The sequence below is a fragment of the Salminus brasiliensis genome, chromosome 14, assembly GCF_030463535.1.
Source record: "Salminus brasiliensis chromosome 14, fSalBra1.hap2, whole genome shotgun sequence".
NCBI classification, from domain to species: domain Eukaryota; kingdom Metazoa; phylum Chordata; class Actinopteri; order Characiformes; family Bryconidae; genus Salminus; species Salminus brasiliensis.
This window is the reverse complement of record NC_132891.1, coordinates 29352071-29367196: the sequence shown is the minus strand read 5'-3', so window position 1 is coordinate 29367196 and position 15126 is coordinate 29352071. Positions and strand designations below refer to the sequence as shown.

The 15126-nt window shown below is 43.4% G+C and overlaps 1 protein-coding gene across 4 annotated transcripts in view; it reads left to right on the top strand.

Annotated features, from left to right (window-relative positions):
* The window catches only part of lrp1ab (low density lipoprotein receptor-related protein 1Ab), a 163312-nt gene that overhangs the window by 141477 nt on the left and 6709 nt on the right, over positions 1-15126 (top strand). For 2 of the 4 annotated variants that reach the window (XM_072656430.1, XM_072656427.1), the window contains exons 64-87: positions 137-253; positions 451-570; positions 1934-2056; positions 2378-2503; positions 3316-3432; positions 5310-5416; positions 6012-6144; positions 6448-6567; positions 7515-7637; positions 7751-7882; positions 8627-8764; positions 8868-8987; positions 9436-9728; positions 9885-10063; positions 10438-10544; positions 10646-10765; positions 11196-11372; positions 11798-11938; positions 12171-12335; positions 12421-12582; positions 13776-13947; positions 14307-14408; positions 14714-14787; positions 14868-14961. In XM_072656430.1, the coding sequence (XP_072512531.1) occupies positions 137-253; positions 451-570; positions 1934-2056; positions 2378-2503; positions 3316-3432; positions 5310-5416; positions 6012-6144; positions 6448-6567; positions 7515-7637; positions 7751-7882; positions 8627-8764; positions 8868-8987; positions 9436-9728; positions 9885-10063; positions 10438-10544; positions 10646-10765; positions 11196-11372; positions 11798-11938; positions 12171-12335; positions 12421-12582; positions 13776-13947; positions 14307-14408; positions 14714-14787; positions 14868-14961 (3262 nt within the window). Of the gene's footprint in view, positions 1-136; positions 254-450; positions 571-1933; positions 2057-2377; positions 2504-3315; positions 3433-5309; positions 5417-6011; positions 6145-6444; positions 6568-7514; positions 7638-7750; positions 7883-8626; positions 8765-8867; positions 8988-9435; positions 9729-9884; positions 10064-10437; positions 10545-10645; positions 10766-11195; positions 11373-11797; positions 11939-12170; positions 12336-12420; positions 12583-13775; positions 13948-14306; positions 14409-14713; positions 14788-14867; positions 14962-15126 lie in introns of all 4 variants that reach the window. The other 2 variants (XM_072656428.1, XM_072656426.1) reach the window with 1 other exon arrangement.

The window sequence follows — 15126 nt, the reverse complement described above, 5'->3', positions numbered from 1 at the left end:
GAGGGAGGTAGTAATGCTAGTTGTGTGTGTGTGTGTGTGTGTGTGTGTGTGTGTGTGTGTGTGTGTGTGTGTGTGTGTGTGTGTGTTTGTGTTTGTGTGTGTGTGTGTGTGTGTGTGTGTGTGTGTGTGTGTGTAGCTGAGTTTAAGTGCAGGCCAGGGCAGTTCCAATGTGGCACAGGCATCTGCACCAACCCAGCCTACATCTGTGATGGAGACAACGACTGCCAGGACAACTCTGATGAAGCCAACTGCGGTACGAACCCACACACTCTCACACAGATTTCTTACTCATATGTGCATTTTTAAAGGGGACGTTCAATCAGGGTTTTATCTAGAACCATGACACCTCAAAGAACTTTTTGGGTGCCCAAAGGGTTCTTCACATTGTGGAAAATCTTTTGTTGTAGATTGTTCTTTATAAAACTTTTAACTTTTTCTTTTTGGATGTAGACATCCACGTCTGTCTGCCCAGCCAGTTCAAGTGTTCCCACCCCAGCCGCTGCATTCCAGGCATCTTCCGCTGCAACGGCCAGAATAACTGCGGTCAGGGAGAAGATGAGAAAGATTGCCGTGAGTGACTCTTCTCCACAGTTTTCTTTTCTCATTGGATCAGATGACTGACCTCGGGCTCACTGTCTGTAGGCTCTTGATTTTCGGGAAATATCGAAGGTTTTATTTTGACTGCTGTGGCTAGAACATGGTCTCCTTATGCACTTGCTCAGAAATGCAGTGTTTACCCTCAGGAGCCTTTTATAACAAACACAAAGGCTGTGTTTCAAACTGCACACATGTAGACTAAATAATGAATGTGAAAATTAGGACAGCACCATTAGAAGTGCCCTTGTTTAGTGGATAAAAGTGGAGTAATTACTGTATTAAAAGTGTGTGGTTTGGAACGCAGTGTGAACAAAAACAAGAAAAAAAACAAACACCTAAAAATGAACAGTTGGTTCAAGGAGAAGCCTTCAGCATTTCGGCTCTTACAGAGAAAAGAAAAATAAAGGAAAGTCTAGAAAAGGCAGAGAAACCTGGATCTCTGACTGCACGGCTCTGATTGGAAGAAAATGCAAAATAAAAGTAAACAATCGCTGTGTTCTTATAATTAAAGTATAGGACCTTGGAAGAAAACCCACAGTACAGAATTCCCAATAGAATTAGGAATAGAAACATGTGCTACAAAATAAAAAAAAGATTAGTATTGATGGACCAAAATGTATGCAATGACATGTAACATCTTTTGCAGGAACTGCATTTTATTATTGCAAAAGTTTGGATAACACATTTCAAAATCAAGGCTGCCTAATTATACTTACCTTGTTGGATGTGGACCTATCAAATGTTTTCTCTAGCCTGGGTATGCACCAACCGAGAGAATCATAACACACCAAAAATTGCAGGTCTGATTTTTACGTACAAAGAAAAAGCCCATTAAGTTATTGAAATGAACGAAAATTATGTAATTTTTTTTAGTTTTTTAGCAAACCTCCATAATATTTATAATATTTCAGAGGTTAAAGAAAGTATATGGTGGAGCACAGCTAAAAGTCTGTGGGATGATGGTAAGAAGGCAGAAGACACGGTTATGGTGTGAAGGTTTAACTAAATTTTAAAAATCGTATCCGTTTTTATTTTTGTTCAAAACTGATGCTTTAAGGTGAGAATAGACTGTAAAATTGTACCAGAGGAAGGGAAGCACAGCACTGTACAGTCCACGTAATCTACTTTAACAGAAAAGTAGAAGAAAAATAAACAAAATCAAATCTCTGACCAATCAAAGAACAGCATCCCGCCCGTGTGTAAATGAAAAAGATTTGTCACAAAATCTCAAACAGGGTGCAAGCAAGCTAACTAGGTGTATAGACATTATATAACTGTAGCAAGGAAATCACCTACTGTTGTCATTCTGACTGGGTATTGTGTACTGACGTTACAGCGGAGGTGACGTGCGCTCCCAATCAGTTCCAGTGTGTGATCACAAAGCGCTGCATTCCCCGTGTCTGGATGTGTGACCGTGACAACGACTGTGTGGACGGATCTGATGAACCGGCCAATTGCAGTAAGGCTCTGTCTGACACACCTCTCCTTGCTTTCTCGAATACACCTACCTTCTTTTCAAACCTCTTTCTCGGCCACCAATCTGTGGGATGAAGGTGGTTGGTATAGCACAGTGGGTAACTACACCTACACGTTACACTCATAAGAATGCTTGGACGAGACCCCTAACACTACATCCACCTACCTGTGTTGCATCCTGACCAATTTATTTATGTAGCAGTTTGGGGAAACTGTGAATCCTTTTCATCGAACTGACCCATGCAAACATAGGTGTGTGTGACATGTGCCTTCAACCTGTCTCTGTGTTCTCTGTCCGCTGCAGCTCAGATGACGTGTGGCATTGATGAATTCCGCTGTAAAGACTCGGGCCGCTGTATTCCAGCACGTTGGAAGTGTGACGGCGAGGACGACTGTGGCGACGCCTCAGATGAGCCAAAGGAAGAGTGTGGTATGTTCTCCTGCTCTGAGCTTTTACTCTCAGCTGTCTTCATACACTATCATCATACCATTTTAACTGAAATGTAGCCACCCCTAAGTATTGACTATGTGCCCTTCACTTTAAATATTTAAAATAATCTACTAGAAAGCTAAAACCATCTTAATAACTATTGCATAGCTCGGTCTATACCCCTCCATGCAAGTTTATCTGGCTGAAGGACTTTTACATGTCTCACACTAGGCAAATCATTCTGGCAATTTTTTTTAATTCTTATTTATATTGTGTATATAGTGTAAATTATTTATCTAAATTTTTGTAACTGAGTGTCTTGCTATCCCTTTCTGCTGTGACACTGAGAATTTCCCCACTGCGGGACTAATAAAGGACTATCTTATCTTATCTTATAATATTTACATATTTTTCTTTTTTTTAATGAACAAACATAAAAAACTATCTAGACTGGAGATGTTTGAGAAGTTGCATGATTTGGATCACATGCCCGCACAGTTTGTGTTCACCCACAATTTTATTGCATTTTATTTCTTTAAGGAATATTTACACCAATAGAGCTTAGGTGTGTGTCTCGCGTCACGGCAATTCACATTACTATAACTTTGTGAAGTCCACTAATTCTCAGTCATTAAAAGCTCCATTTATAGTTTTGGACAGGTGTCCTCCTGCTATATATTTGAAAGCAATGTTGCATATTAACAGACTGGCTTTGGTTTACACCTTTTGTTCAAAACCAGATTGCTTTTATATGATTAACCTGAACAGTAATGTAACTCTTATCCACATGTTTTCCTGTGTGTTTGGGGCAGATGAGAGAACTTGCGAGCCCTACCAGTTCCGCTGCAAGAACAACCGCTGTGTCCCTGGCCGCTGGAAGTGCGACTACGACAATGACTGTGGAGACAACTCAGACGAGGAGGAGTGCGGTAAGCATCTCTTCCGCTGTAGAAGCCCCAAGCCTGCGCTTTCTGAACACTTCTGCTACTGTTAAACTGATGTGCAGCACAAACTCTCATTTGCATTGTTTGGTGTCAGTTTCTCACTGGAGATGTAATGGGAGCTAATGCTCCACCAATTAGCATTACGCAAACTGCATGCCTTGGTGTTTGCTGTGTAGTTGCGAAGTAATTTCTATGGTATCCCAGGTGGTTGCTATGGTATTTCAGATTGTTGATAAGGGGTTGTTGTTTCAGATTGTTGTTAAGTGGCTGCTATGGTGTTGCTGAGATGTTTTGGGGTTTTTTTTTGTTTTTGTTTTTTTGGTGGTTGCCATGGTATTTCAGTTGTTAGCTAGGATGTTTGCTATGGCAGTTACTATGCAATTTCAGGTGGTTGCTGAGGTGCACTTGGTGTTGCTAATTGGCTGCCATGGTATTGCTGAGGTATTTATTAGTAGTTCCTATGTGGTTGCTGAGGTTTCCCCAAAGTGTTGCTAAGTGGGTGACATGTGTTGCCAAGGTATACTTTTTTTTTTTTTTTTTTTGCCAGGATGATTGCTAAGGTGTCATAGGTGGTTCCTGTGGTGTTTCAGGTGCCTGCTGAGGGGCCCCAGGTTTTCTTAAGTATGTGCTATGGTGGTTTGGGGTGTTCTTGGTTCTTGTTTCTTGGTGGTTGCTATGGCGTTTTTTACATTTTGTTTTGCTAATTGGAACACAGCTTGTGCAGTTTTTGCCTATATTTGGAAACTCTGGACATGCAGACTTTTGTTTAACAAGAGATCAGTTTCCCAGGGGTGTGAGACCCAGGCATGCAGTTTGCATTGTGGTAGTTGGTGGAGCGTAGCTCTCCAGTGCTTGTTAGCTACATTCGCATCATAGCTCCAAAGCCAAAGCTAAGGACACGAAGTTCTGACACCAAATAGATCTGGTCTTCTCTGATCTATCGCTTAAGCTGCCCTCGAATGAGCGAGCACAGTTCTCATAGCGCTTATAGCACCGATAGCCCTGACGCCAGGACTGAAGTTGGTGGCTTTATAACGGTTGTGTGTTTATTCTGTGTGTGTGTTAGAGCTGTTGAAGAGCACAGACAAGGGTGTGTATGATCTATAATTTATATTAGTGCCGCATATGCATTTTGTTTGTTTGTGTGTGTGTGCGTGCGTGTGTGTGTGTGTGCATGTGAGTGTGCATATCACATCCACTTGCTTTGCACTGTTTCATGACATTCTTGCCCACATTGCTCATGAATGCCTTTCACTTCATCTTATGTTTGTTCTCCATTTCACACTGACATGGTGGCTTGACTCAGAGGTAGGTCACTCCTCCCATCCCAGCCGCTCCTCCACTTCCTCGCCCACCCCAAACCCCACCCCACCCCCACAAACCACCCACCCCTCCCGCTCGTGTGGTCTTTCTCCCATCGTGCCATTCTTTTCACTCAGTGTTTGTGACAGAAGCTGCCAATTTCAGCCCCTGTCCCTCTAGTGGTGGAATGGTTTAGTCCCAGTTACTCTAGTACTCAGCGGGTTCCTCCAGATGTGTTAGCGCCTGTTTCTCCAGACGAGACGCAGCAGTCAGGGATTATAAGTCCACTTTAAAAGTTCATTTCTTTGTCCATTCTGATCAAACTGTTTTGTGATTGTGAAAAGAACATCTTCCGCAATCTGTTATTTCCCTCCCTGTTCTGTCTTTCATTGCCCCCTCCTGTGTTCCTGTGTTGAACCCGTGTTTTTATTTGACTCCCTTATATTGTGACCCTCCTCCTCCCCTCCTTACCTACCCTGTTTAAATGTGATGTAATATTGTGCAGTCAGTATAGTGGATATGCTGGAGGACCTTATGAACTGTGTGTGTGTGTCCTGCAGTGCCGCGTCAGTGCTCGGAGAGTGAGTTTGCCTGCACTAACGGCCGCTGTATTGCCGGAAGGTGGAAGTGTGATGGAGATCACGACTGCGCTGATGGCTCTGATGAGGTACTGGAGCTAAGGCCTTTCACACACACACTCTCTCTCTTGCTCTTGCTCTCTTGCTCTCTTGTTTGCTATCTCACACATTTGTTCTTGCTCTTTTACTCTCGCATTATACCTTTTATATTATGAAATATGTGTATTTGGGGCCTCATAAAAATTCCGGAATTACAAATGATTTTGATTTTGCTCTTTCTGTCTCTCGCCATCTTTCAAACTTCACTTTTTGCTTTCTCATGCTCTTTCTTGTTCCTGATCCTGCCTTTTGCTTACTCACACTTGCTATAATTAATTTCCCTCTTGGTTTGTCATTTTTTCTTGTGTACTTTCTTGCTCTTATGCTCGTTCTCTCTCCCTCTGTCGTCTTCTAGTGCTCTTTTTGCTGTCTCGTTTTTAAGTACATGTTTTCACCCCCCCAAGATTTACATTTTCAATAATTTCTTAGAAAATCATTAATTTGTTCAGTTGTTCTTTAATTTAATTAGATAGACTGTATTGGATAGTAACTGTAAATACTGTGTTTTTTCCCCTGTATGGTTAGGATCAGTTTAAAATGGTTGTAATATGTATGTATGTGTGCGTGTGTGTGTGTGTGGTGCAGAATGGCTGTGATCTAAAGTGTGATGTAGACCAGTTCCAGTGTAAGAATGGCCACTGCATCCCCTTGCGCTGGCGCTGCGACGCTGATGCTGACTGCATGGACGGCAGCGATGAGGAGAGGTGTGATGTCGCAGGTGAGTGTGTGGATGAGTGTGTGTATATATGTGTTTTCCATGTTTTCCAAGACAAAGTTGCAATGTGAAGCAAGAGCACATTTAAAGAACATTGTCCTTCTTCACAAAATCACTTCAAATTTGGAGCCCTTTTACTAGGACTTCTGCTGTTTGCCCATAAATTCATGGCTCCTAACATCGCCTTATTTTATAAGCTAAGCAGTATGTCAGTCAGGCCCCACATGAGCTGTAAACCAGAATAAGGAGATTTCTGAACTGAGCTGTGAACCTAAAACAACTTCTGCTGCTTTCCTCTCTCAGTAGAGCGCCTCTGTCCCAGTGATGAGTTCCAGTGCAACAACACTCTGTGTAAGCCTCTGGCCTGGAAATGTGACGGTGAAGACGACTGTGGCGATAATTCGGACGAAAACCCAGAGGAATGCCGTGAGTAAACACCCTTTAAACTAATGAATTGCTGCTTAAAAAAACACCACTGTGTCTTTCTGCCACTTTCTGTCTGTTGCAACACCTCCAATTCATTGCTAATCAACATTTCTGAACTTAAAAATCAGGGGCAATCTGACCACTTCCCTTCCTGATTAGCTTGCCACATTAAGACTTTCCACTCTGCTACATTCACACAAACTGCACAAACCAGCTGGGTGGTATTAGTTTTTATTTATAGAATATACCTAATAATTAATAGGTTCATAAATGATGGAGTGTGAACAAGGCTGTAAGTTTGAGCACAGTGTCTTGGAGCAAAAAGGAAATAATTGCAAAAAATGACCATATGTCGTCCGCAGTGTGACATATGTTCAGTTTTTTTTTAAGAAGAACCCTGACTGTGCAGACATACAAGCCTCAATATGGTGGACCAATATGGTGTATGTCATTCACTACAGTCATATCACATCAGTGTGACCTACTCCTGCGCCCTGTGACTCGTAAGCCCTGTTAACAAATCTAATAATCTTAACTGGTCTACAGTCCATAGCTGTCCTTTTTGCAGTTGTGTTTGTAAGTCAGTGGCTGGTAGAACTGCGTAGTCTGCGTTTGAAAGCCTGATCCAGTGTGGCTTGGCGAGGTTGGCTGCTAGCTCTAGCGTCTGTGCTGGCTTGATCATCCGGGTACACGGATAAATGCTTTGTATTGAGGTGATATTTCAGATTTGAGGAACTAAAATATTGGAAAGAAGATTGTTAGTTGTGACCGGAACTGTTAACGATGCGCCTGGTCAAAGGGCACCTCCATGTAAATGATAATATATAATAATTCAATCTTTAACAAGCCCCTATACAGGTCCACCTTCTATACCAATGTTTCAGTCCAGAATTGAGACAACCCAGCTGCTCTCTGGAGCTCAGGCCAGATGTTCTTTCGCCCTACAGGGAAGTTTGTGTGTCCACCCACCAGAAACTTTCGTTGCCTGAACGAACGCGTCTGTTTGTGGAGTGGAAAGCGCTGCGACGGCGTCAACCACTGCGGGGACAACTCAGATGAGCTCAACTGTGGTGAGTTGTTTCTTCCTGAGCTGGCTGCACTCGTTTCTTTTCTTAGGATCACAGTGTTCTGATTGGTACATGGGGCGGAAACAAATGTGGGATTTGGATCTGTGTTTGAACAGACAAGCATGCAAGCAAATGTGGAAAGGACCAGTTCCAGTGCAGCAATGGCAAGTGCATCAGCTCCACCCTGCGCTGCAACTTCTTTAACGACTGTGAGGACTACGGCTCAGACGAGATCGGCTGCAAGCTGGGTGAGCTTTACTGTCAGGTTTCGTTATCTCACATACACGCATCACTGTCATTCTTAAGTCTGCGAATGCAGGCTGTGTAAAATGATTTATTAAAGCAGTGTTAGACCGATCAGCCTGGAGAACAAAGTTTGCTTCTTTAGTTTTGACCTGGAGCTTAATGAAGCACCAGTGTGTTTCCGAAAGACATCAAGACACCCCTGTTTATTAGCGAGTTTAGATACTTTGAGATGTGCCTTCTGCTAGCACAGGTATTCATTGTTTTCCCGACGACAGTTGGTAGGCATATATTGATCAAGAAAGATAGGTCGGTAACATACCATGCTAAACTTGGCTCAAGCTGATTGGCGCCTGGCTATGACGAGTGAAGATGATGCATAGGAGCTCTGAGGTTAATGAAGCTACCCAAACACGTCCAGACAGCTCCTTGTATTAGTGAATTTAGATACTTTGAGATGCACCTATTGCTAGCACAGGTGTTCAGTTACCCACACACTACCCACAGTTTTAGTATGGTGTGTGGGAAGCAACACATGGTAAACATGGTAACGTTTACACGCTACAGGCTGTACCAACTACTTTTGCCCGTTTGTTTAGTATTCCCTTTCTTATTAACATTAGCCTGGTAGCTTCAGTACAGAACTGGCCGAGACATATTTGTGTTAAACATTGTGTAAATGAGATCTTTCATCAAACAGATCCTTTAAGACCATTTTGAACACCTGCTGTATGTGTGTGCATTTACAGACACCATGCTGAACGACTGTAAGAGTAATAAGTCTCTGTGTGGCGAGACGGAAGAGGTCCACTGTGTGACGAACAACACTGATTCCTTCTGCTCCTGCAAGCCAGGCTTCCAGAGCATAGGCTTCAACAACTGCCAAGGTTACACCCCTTCCTCCTTCTTCAGCACACAGCATCTACAGTGGAGGTAATGCCGTTCTGGAGGGTGTTGTTTTGTTAATTGTACTGATTCTTGTATTTTCAGACAAAAACGAGTGCAGGCAGTTTGGGGTGTGTTCTCATATCTGCAACAACACCAAGGGTTCTTACAAGTGCAGCTGCCACAAACACTTTGCCAGGGTCAATGACACCTGCAAAACTGATGGTAACTTCTTTTTTTTTTTTTTTTTTTTTTTTTTTTTTTGAAGAGTAACAGTTTATCATACGATTTTCTTTTAGATTAAATGTATGCATCCCTTCATAATTTACTATTAGCTTTTATTTATTTTAAATAAACTGGGAAATAAATTAAAGAAAGTGAAATAAACGAAAACACACCATGTACATTTGGGAAAATCAAGTTGAATATTCTGTGTTGCATCTTTTATTCACACAGAGTTTTATATGTGAATCAAACACATATAATCCAACAACCGTACGATTAAGATTATTGTCTGTTGTGCTGATCATTTAGTTTTTCTCTGGTTTCTATCATGTTCTCTCGTATCGTGTATGTTTGCTACTTGTCTAGATCAAATGATATTCTATTTCTGTTTGTGTTTACACATCTGTTCCTCCTTCTCTCTCTCAAACATGTCTTCTGTCTCTGTCAGATGTGAATGTTAACAGCAGGAAGGTGCTCTACATCGCTGATGATAATGAAATCCGCAGTCTGGACCCCGGTATGCCCAACTGGGCGTACGAGCAAACCTTCCAGGGTGACGCCAACGTGCGCATCGATGCCATGGACCTGCATGTCAAGACCAACCGCATCTACTGGACCAACTGGCACACCAGCGGCATCTCCTCCTTCCAGCTGCCATCCACATCCTCATCTTCATCTGGCTCCTCGCCCAACTCCCACCGCAGCAAGAGGCAGAGCGAAGGAACCGTCACTAACCTCGAAGTACGTAGTTATAGCTCATTCTTTTCTTTCTATGATAAATGAGCTCTGATGGTGGTTGTCATTAAACTTTCGAACACCATCTCATCTCCTCAAACTGGAGTGATTTAGAATTTTTAGTGGTGATATGCCTTAAATACATGCTCTTCTTTTTTGCAGATTCCAGGTCTGAAGACCCCTAGAGGTATTGCAGTGGACTGGGTTGCTGGGAACCTGTACTGGACTGACTCTGGTCGTGATGTCATTGAGGTGGCCCAGATATCCGGCCAGAATAGGAAGACCCTGATCTCGGGCATGATTGATGAGCCCTATGCTATTGTGGTGGATCCTCCCAGGGGGTGAGATGATGTTTAAAAACTCTACTGTCTGGTTAAAAAGATTTAGAAGGAATTGCCATTGTTCTTTATAGCCAACAGAAATTCTAGCCATGCATTCTAGCATAGCTGACAATGTGTAAAGTGTCTGTGAGTGTCTGCTCTTGTTGTTTAATGTTCAGGAAAAATAGCTTTTTATCTCAATTGTTCACAAACTAGTCTTCAGGAGCCCTCTTGAAGGTCCATATTTTTGCACCAACTCTGTTCACAACACATTGGCGGAGAGAAGAAAATGTGGACTCTTGACATCCATAAATAGCTCTTGCTGTTAAGTTGTGTCTTAAGGGTATAGTCTTGTTTTGATCCATGGATTGTCTTTGTTTTGTTCAATGTCTCAGGACCATGTACTGGGCAGACTGGGGAAATCACCCCAAAATTGAAACCGCAGCCATGGATGGTACTCTTAGACAGACACTGGTGCACGAGCACCTGCAGTGGCCCACTGGTGAGTCTCTTTCTTTCTTTTCTGCTCACGGTGAGTCTGGTATAAGAAGGTTCAGTTCAGGAGTACGGTTTAATTAATGCATTCTCTGTGTGTTTGTGTAGGTCTGGCAGTGGACTACTTCAACGAGCGGCTCTACTGGGCTGACGCTAAGCTCTCGGTCATTGGTAGTGTGCGTCTGGACGGCACGGATCCTGTGGTGGCAGTCTCCAACGCCAAAAACAGTTCAGTACACTGCACTCACTTACTGCACGCACCTAACGACTTCTGTTAAAGGTTTAGGATCATAGCACCATGGGTGTTGTGGTGGACAAAGGATTAACATAGAAACCCAGGCATGTACAACATTGTACAACATTTATTTTGGTAGTGGAGATGCTGGATCGGATATCGGAGGAATCCGATTCAGTCCTGTAACGAATTTAGCCTGGAACAGCGCACACCTACATATGCTTATAGCGGTGTGTTTGTTCCTGTGGTGTAGCAGAGTGTTTGGTAGTTTGAGCATGATGGCCTACTCTAAGACCTCCATCTTAAGTGAAGAGATTAATTAAGAACATATCATTTTAATGCAAGTAGTTGGATTAGCATTGACCGAGTATGAGAATATTTAACAGTGCATTTTGGCTAATACGGAGTCTTTTTCCCTTGTAGAGCTCCTTCACCCGTTCAGCATTGATGTCTTTGAGGATTACATCTACGGCGTCACCTACATCAACAACTATGTATTCCGTGTCAACAAGTTCGGCAAGGGCCCAATGGAAAACTTAACTACTGGCATCAACCACGCCACTGACATAGTGCTCTACCACCGCTATAAACAGCCAGAGAGTAAGTGGTTGTGTGTGTGTGATAGTTTTAACATATGATATAACATCTAATTATTACACACGTTTCAAATTGGAGGCTTAAATATAAAGAAATAAATTAATAAATAAATAAATGGTGTTGGGAGCGTTGCTAGTTCTGGGGGAGTTATGAATGGGTTAATTGCCAGTACCAATTGGGAAAAATTCAGGGGGTGGGTGTATTTGGGGAAAATAAATAAAAGAGTAGTTGAATTATGTCTTCGAGTGACTGGTTTACACAAACTTGGATTAATCATTGCAGTTTAACAAAGTTAGTTGATCCTACATTTTGCATGGATCCTCAACCCAAGACAATCCAGTGAAAGTAAAGATTCTGTGAAAAAGTGTTTCTGGAAGTGTGGTATCTGTTGATTAAACAATATGTGTGGGTGTGTGTGTGTGTGTCAGTGGCTAACCCATGTGACCGGAAGAAGTGTGAGTGGCTGTGTCTGCTTAGCCCCAGTGGTCCAGTCTGCACCTGCCCTAATGACCGTGTGGCTGATAATGGCACTTGTGTGGAACTGCCACCAGCAACTCAACCCTCCACCAGTAAGTGGCTCTCGCGCTGGTCTTTCTCCCTCGCTCTCTTTCTCGCTCTGCTGAGTTGCCATACTGAAGCAAGCAGATATACCAGAGTTCATCAGTATATTTAGAGATAATCTAGAATTATACCTACCATACCTGCTGTACTGCTTAAATGCAATTCCACTTAATTCTGTTTTCAAAATCAGCATACCTGAAAACATTCGACTCTCTCCTCCCTCCCCCTCCTCTTGCCCAGCTCCTTCATGTAGCGTTCAGTGTCTGAATGGCGGAATCTGTTTCCTGAATGCTCGGAGTCAGCCTAAGTGCCGCTGCCCCACCAGCTACGGTGGGGAGAGGTGTGAGGTTGACCAATGCAGAGACTACTGCAAGAACGGAGGAACATGCACCCCTTCAAGAGCTGGTATACACTTCCTACTGACAGCAAAAAACTGTGACTCTGACAGACTGCAGCAGTAGAGTAACAGCTCGCCCTCTCTGTCCTCCAGGTGCTCCTACCTGCCGCTGCCCGACGGGCTTCACTGGACCCAACTGTAACTTGAATACATGCACCGACCACTGCCTGAACGGTGGCACCTGTGCAGTCAGCCAAGGCAACCAGCCCATGTGCCACTGCCCCAGCGACTTCCTGGGAGACCAGTGCCAGTACAGTAAGTGTTCACTGCCACCTTATATATAGTAAGTCATCAAAGATATGTTTGGTGTCTGCCAAGTTTACTTCTTTAGTCCATTGTGCAAATTTAAACCTATAAATTTATAAAAATAGACAAGCTTACAGACAGGCTTGAATAAATGTTTGTTTTTAAATATGCTGTCGGCCAATATGTCTCCATTTAACCGACCCTGAGAGCCAATCAGATCATAATCCCAAGTGAAGAATCTCAGCAGCTCTGCAGAAGGCTCTTAAGTCACAGGATGCTGCAGTTTCTTTTTTAGCCACTAGATGGAACTACAGTGCTACCACATGACGGCTGGTCAGTCTGGCATTCTGTTTATTTTTTTCCCACCGTATCTGACTCACTCACTCACATACTTGTAGAATCTGTAGTAGTAATAGGTCTCGTGGAGGAAGGAAAGTAAAGACTTTTAGCACCACTAACCGGATACCCCCTCTCTACATCGCTCAGTACAGTGGGTATCAGAACACAGCAGAGCTAGCAAACACCACTAACCCACACAAGACAGCAGACAGGGCAGACCGATCGTAATCAATTTATTTGCAAGTAATGCCTGAAAAGGTTAATGTATCCTCCATCCCTGCCCTTAATCAGTATCAGCCCTAAAAAACAAGGCCATCTCTCTAGTATCATACACTGTATTATACAATATATGTACCATACACATTTCTATTATGTTAGTAGGCCTGTGTTGTTCATTTATTGCTATTAATAATGTTATGCACACCACAGCAAGTCGCCATGTATCCCCATGTCCAACTTAACGGACAAGACTGAAAGGCAGCTGGGAAGCTATGCTGGTTAAATGAGTGAGCAGTGAAGCAGGTAGATATGTCTGTGCAAAAAGCCATTCCTTGATATGGTGTATATTTTGGCACACCCTCAGACCAGACCAAACAGTTTCAGGTCTCTGGAACAACAGGAGTAAAATCACCTCTCTGCTCTCAAACGTCAGGAGAAACAGGCCTTCTTAAACAGCCTCAGGCGAAATGCTAAGTTACGCGGCCTACAGTTCTGTGGCCAAATGAAAGATGACAGGATACTATACCAGTCACCAAGATAACCCTTTAAAGTGTGAAAGTAAAATAATATATGGCAGTGCAATTTAAAAAAAAAAAACATATCCACATGTATCCACATGCTTCCCCCTGCTCTCTCCTGTGCAGGACACTGTGAGAATTACTGTGAAAATGGAGGCACATGTCAGCTGACGGCCAACGGAACCAAACTGTGCCGCTGCACTGCACAGTTCCAAGGCCCTACCTGCAGCGTGGATAAGTGCATGTACTGTGGAGAGGGCAAGTGTGTGCCACAGCACCCTGAAGGAGTGAGGTGCAGGTACGAAGAGCAGACAGCGTCTGCATTTACTATTAAATATTTCGAGGAATGCGATTGTGAATATCGTAGCTGATGTAATTTAGAGCATTTCTATTGGTCTATTCATCCAGAGTTATTTACACAGTGTACAGAGCAGCTACAGGGTTCAAACCATGGACTAAAAACAGACAAAAATGAAGATATATGTTTATACTGGACAGCAGCAATAGCATAGCTTTTTTGTTTTGTTTATTTTCTTTTGACAGTTATTCCTGCCAACATGTGTCTTACCGGAAAGTGTTGCTATCTGAATAGTGGATGCTGTGCTTTTACTTGTAGAAGTAATGTTAGTACTGTGTGATGTTTTCTTGATACCATAGCTGTGGTAATGACCGGATACAGCCCAGCTGCTACTCCTGCGCTGACTTCTGCATCAACGGCCACTGTTCTGTAGACCACCGCACCCTACTCCCACAGTGCAAGTGAGAACACCGCGCCACAGATTCACTGTCTTGAGTGTTAAAAAATGACAATATATCGAAGTATAGCGATATTATGTTCCAATACACAGCCTGTCACACACACGGTCTGACACACACACACACACACACACACACACACACACACACACACAGATATATTTACACTTACAGTACCTGGTCTGGTCCTGGCTCTGGTCCTTTAGGACCACTGCACAACAACATACCATGCAGGCCTGATATGACAGCCCTGTTACTGTGTTCTAATCCCTGAGCAGATGTGAAACAGTGTTCCTGTGTGTTTGTAGATGTCCTTCAGGCTGGCACGGCTATCGGTGCGAGATCACTGCCTATTCCGTGGATTCCGGAGACTCGTCTGGAAGTAAGTGGCAGTAGATATGTGCGTGATCTCTGAGAGTGGTCTCAGGACAGTGTGTAACGTGGTGTTGTCTCTCTGTGCAGACGCTGCCTCTGTAATTATTCCAGTGCTGCTGCTGCTGGTACTGGCGCTGCTGGTGGTTGGCGCCATCTTGTGGTATAAGAAGAGAATGCGTGGGTGAGTAGACGTTCTCTCAGCGAAGAGCGGAGGAGAGAGATGGAATTGTGGAATTCTCTCCCACTGACTCCAGATAAATCCCCCCCCCCCCTCCAACTTTATTGATGATCAGCTTCTACTCACCCACCCTCTCCTCACGCTCAGTATTTCTTTAGCACACTCCCG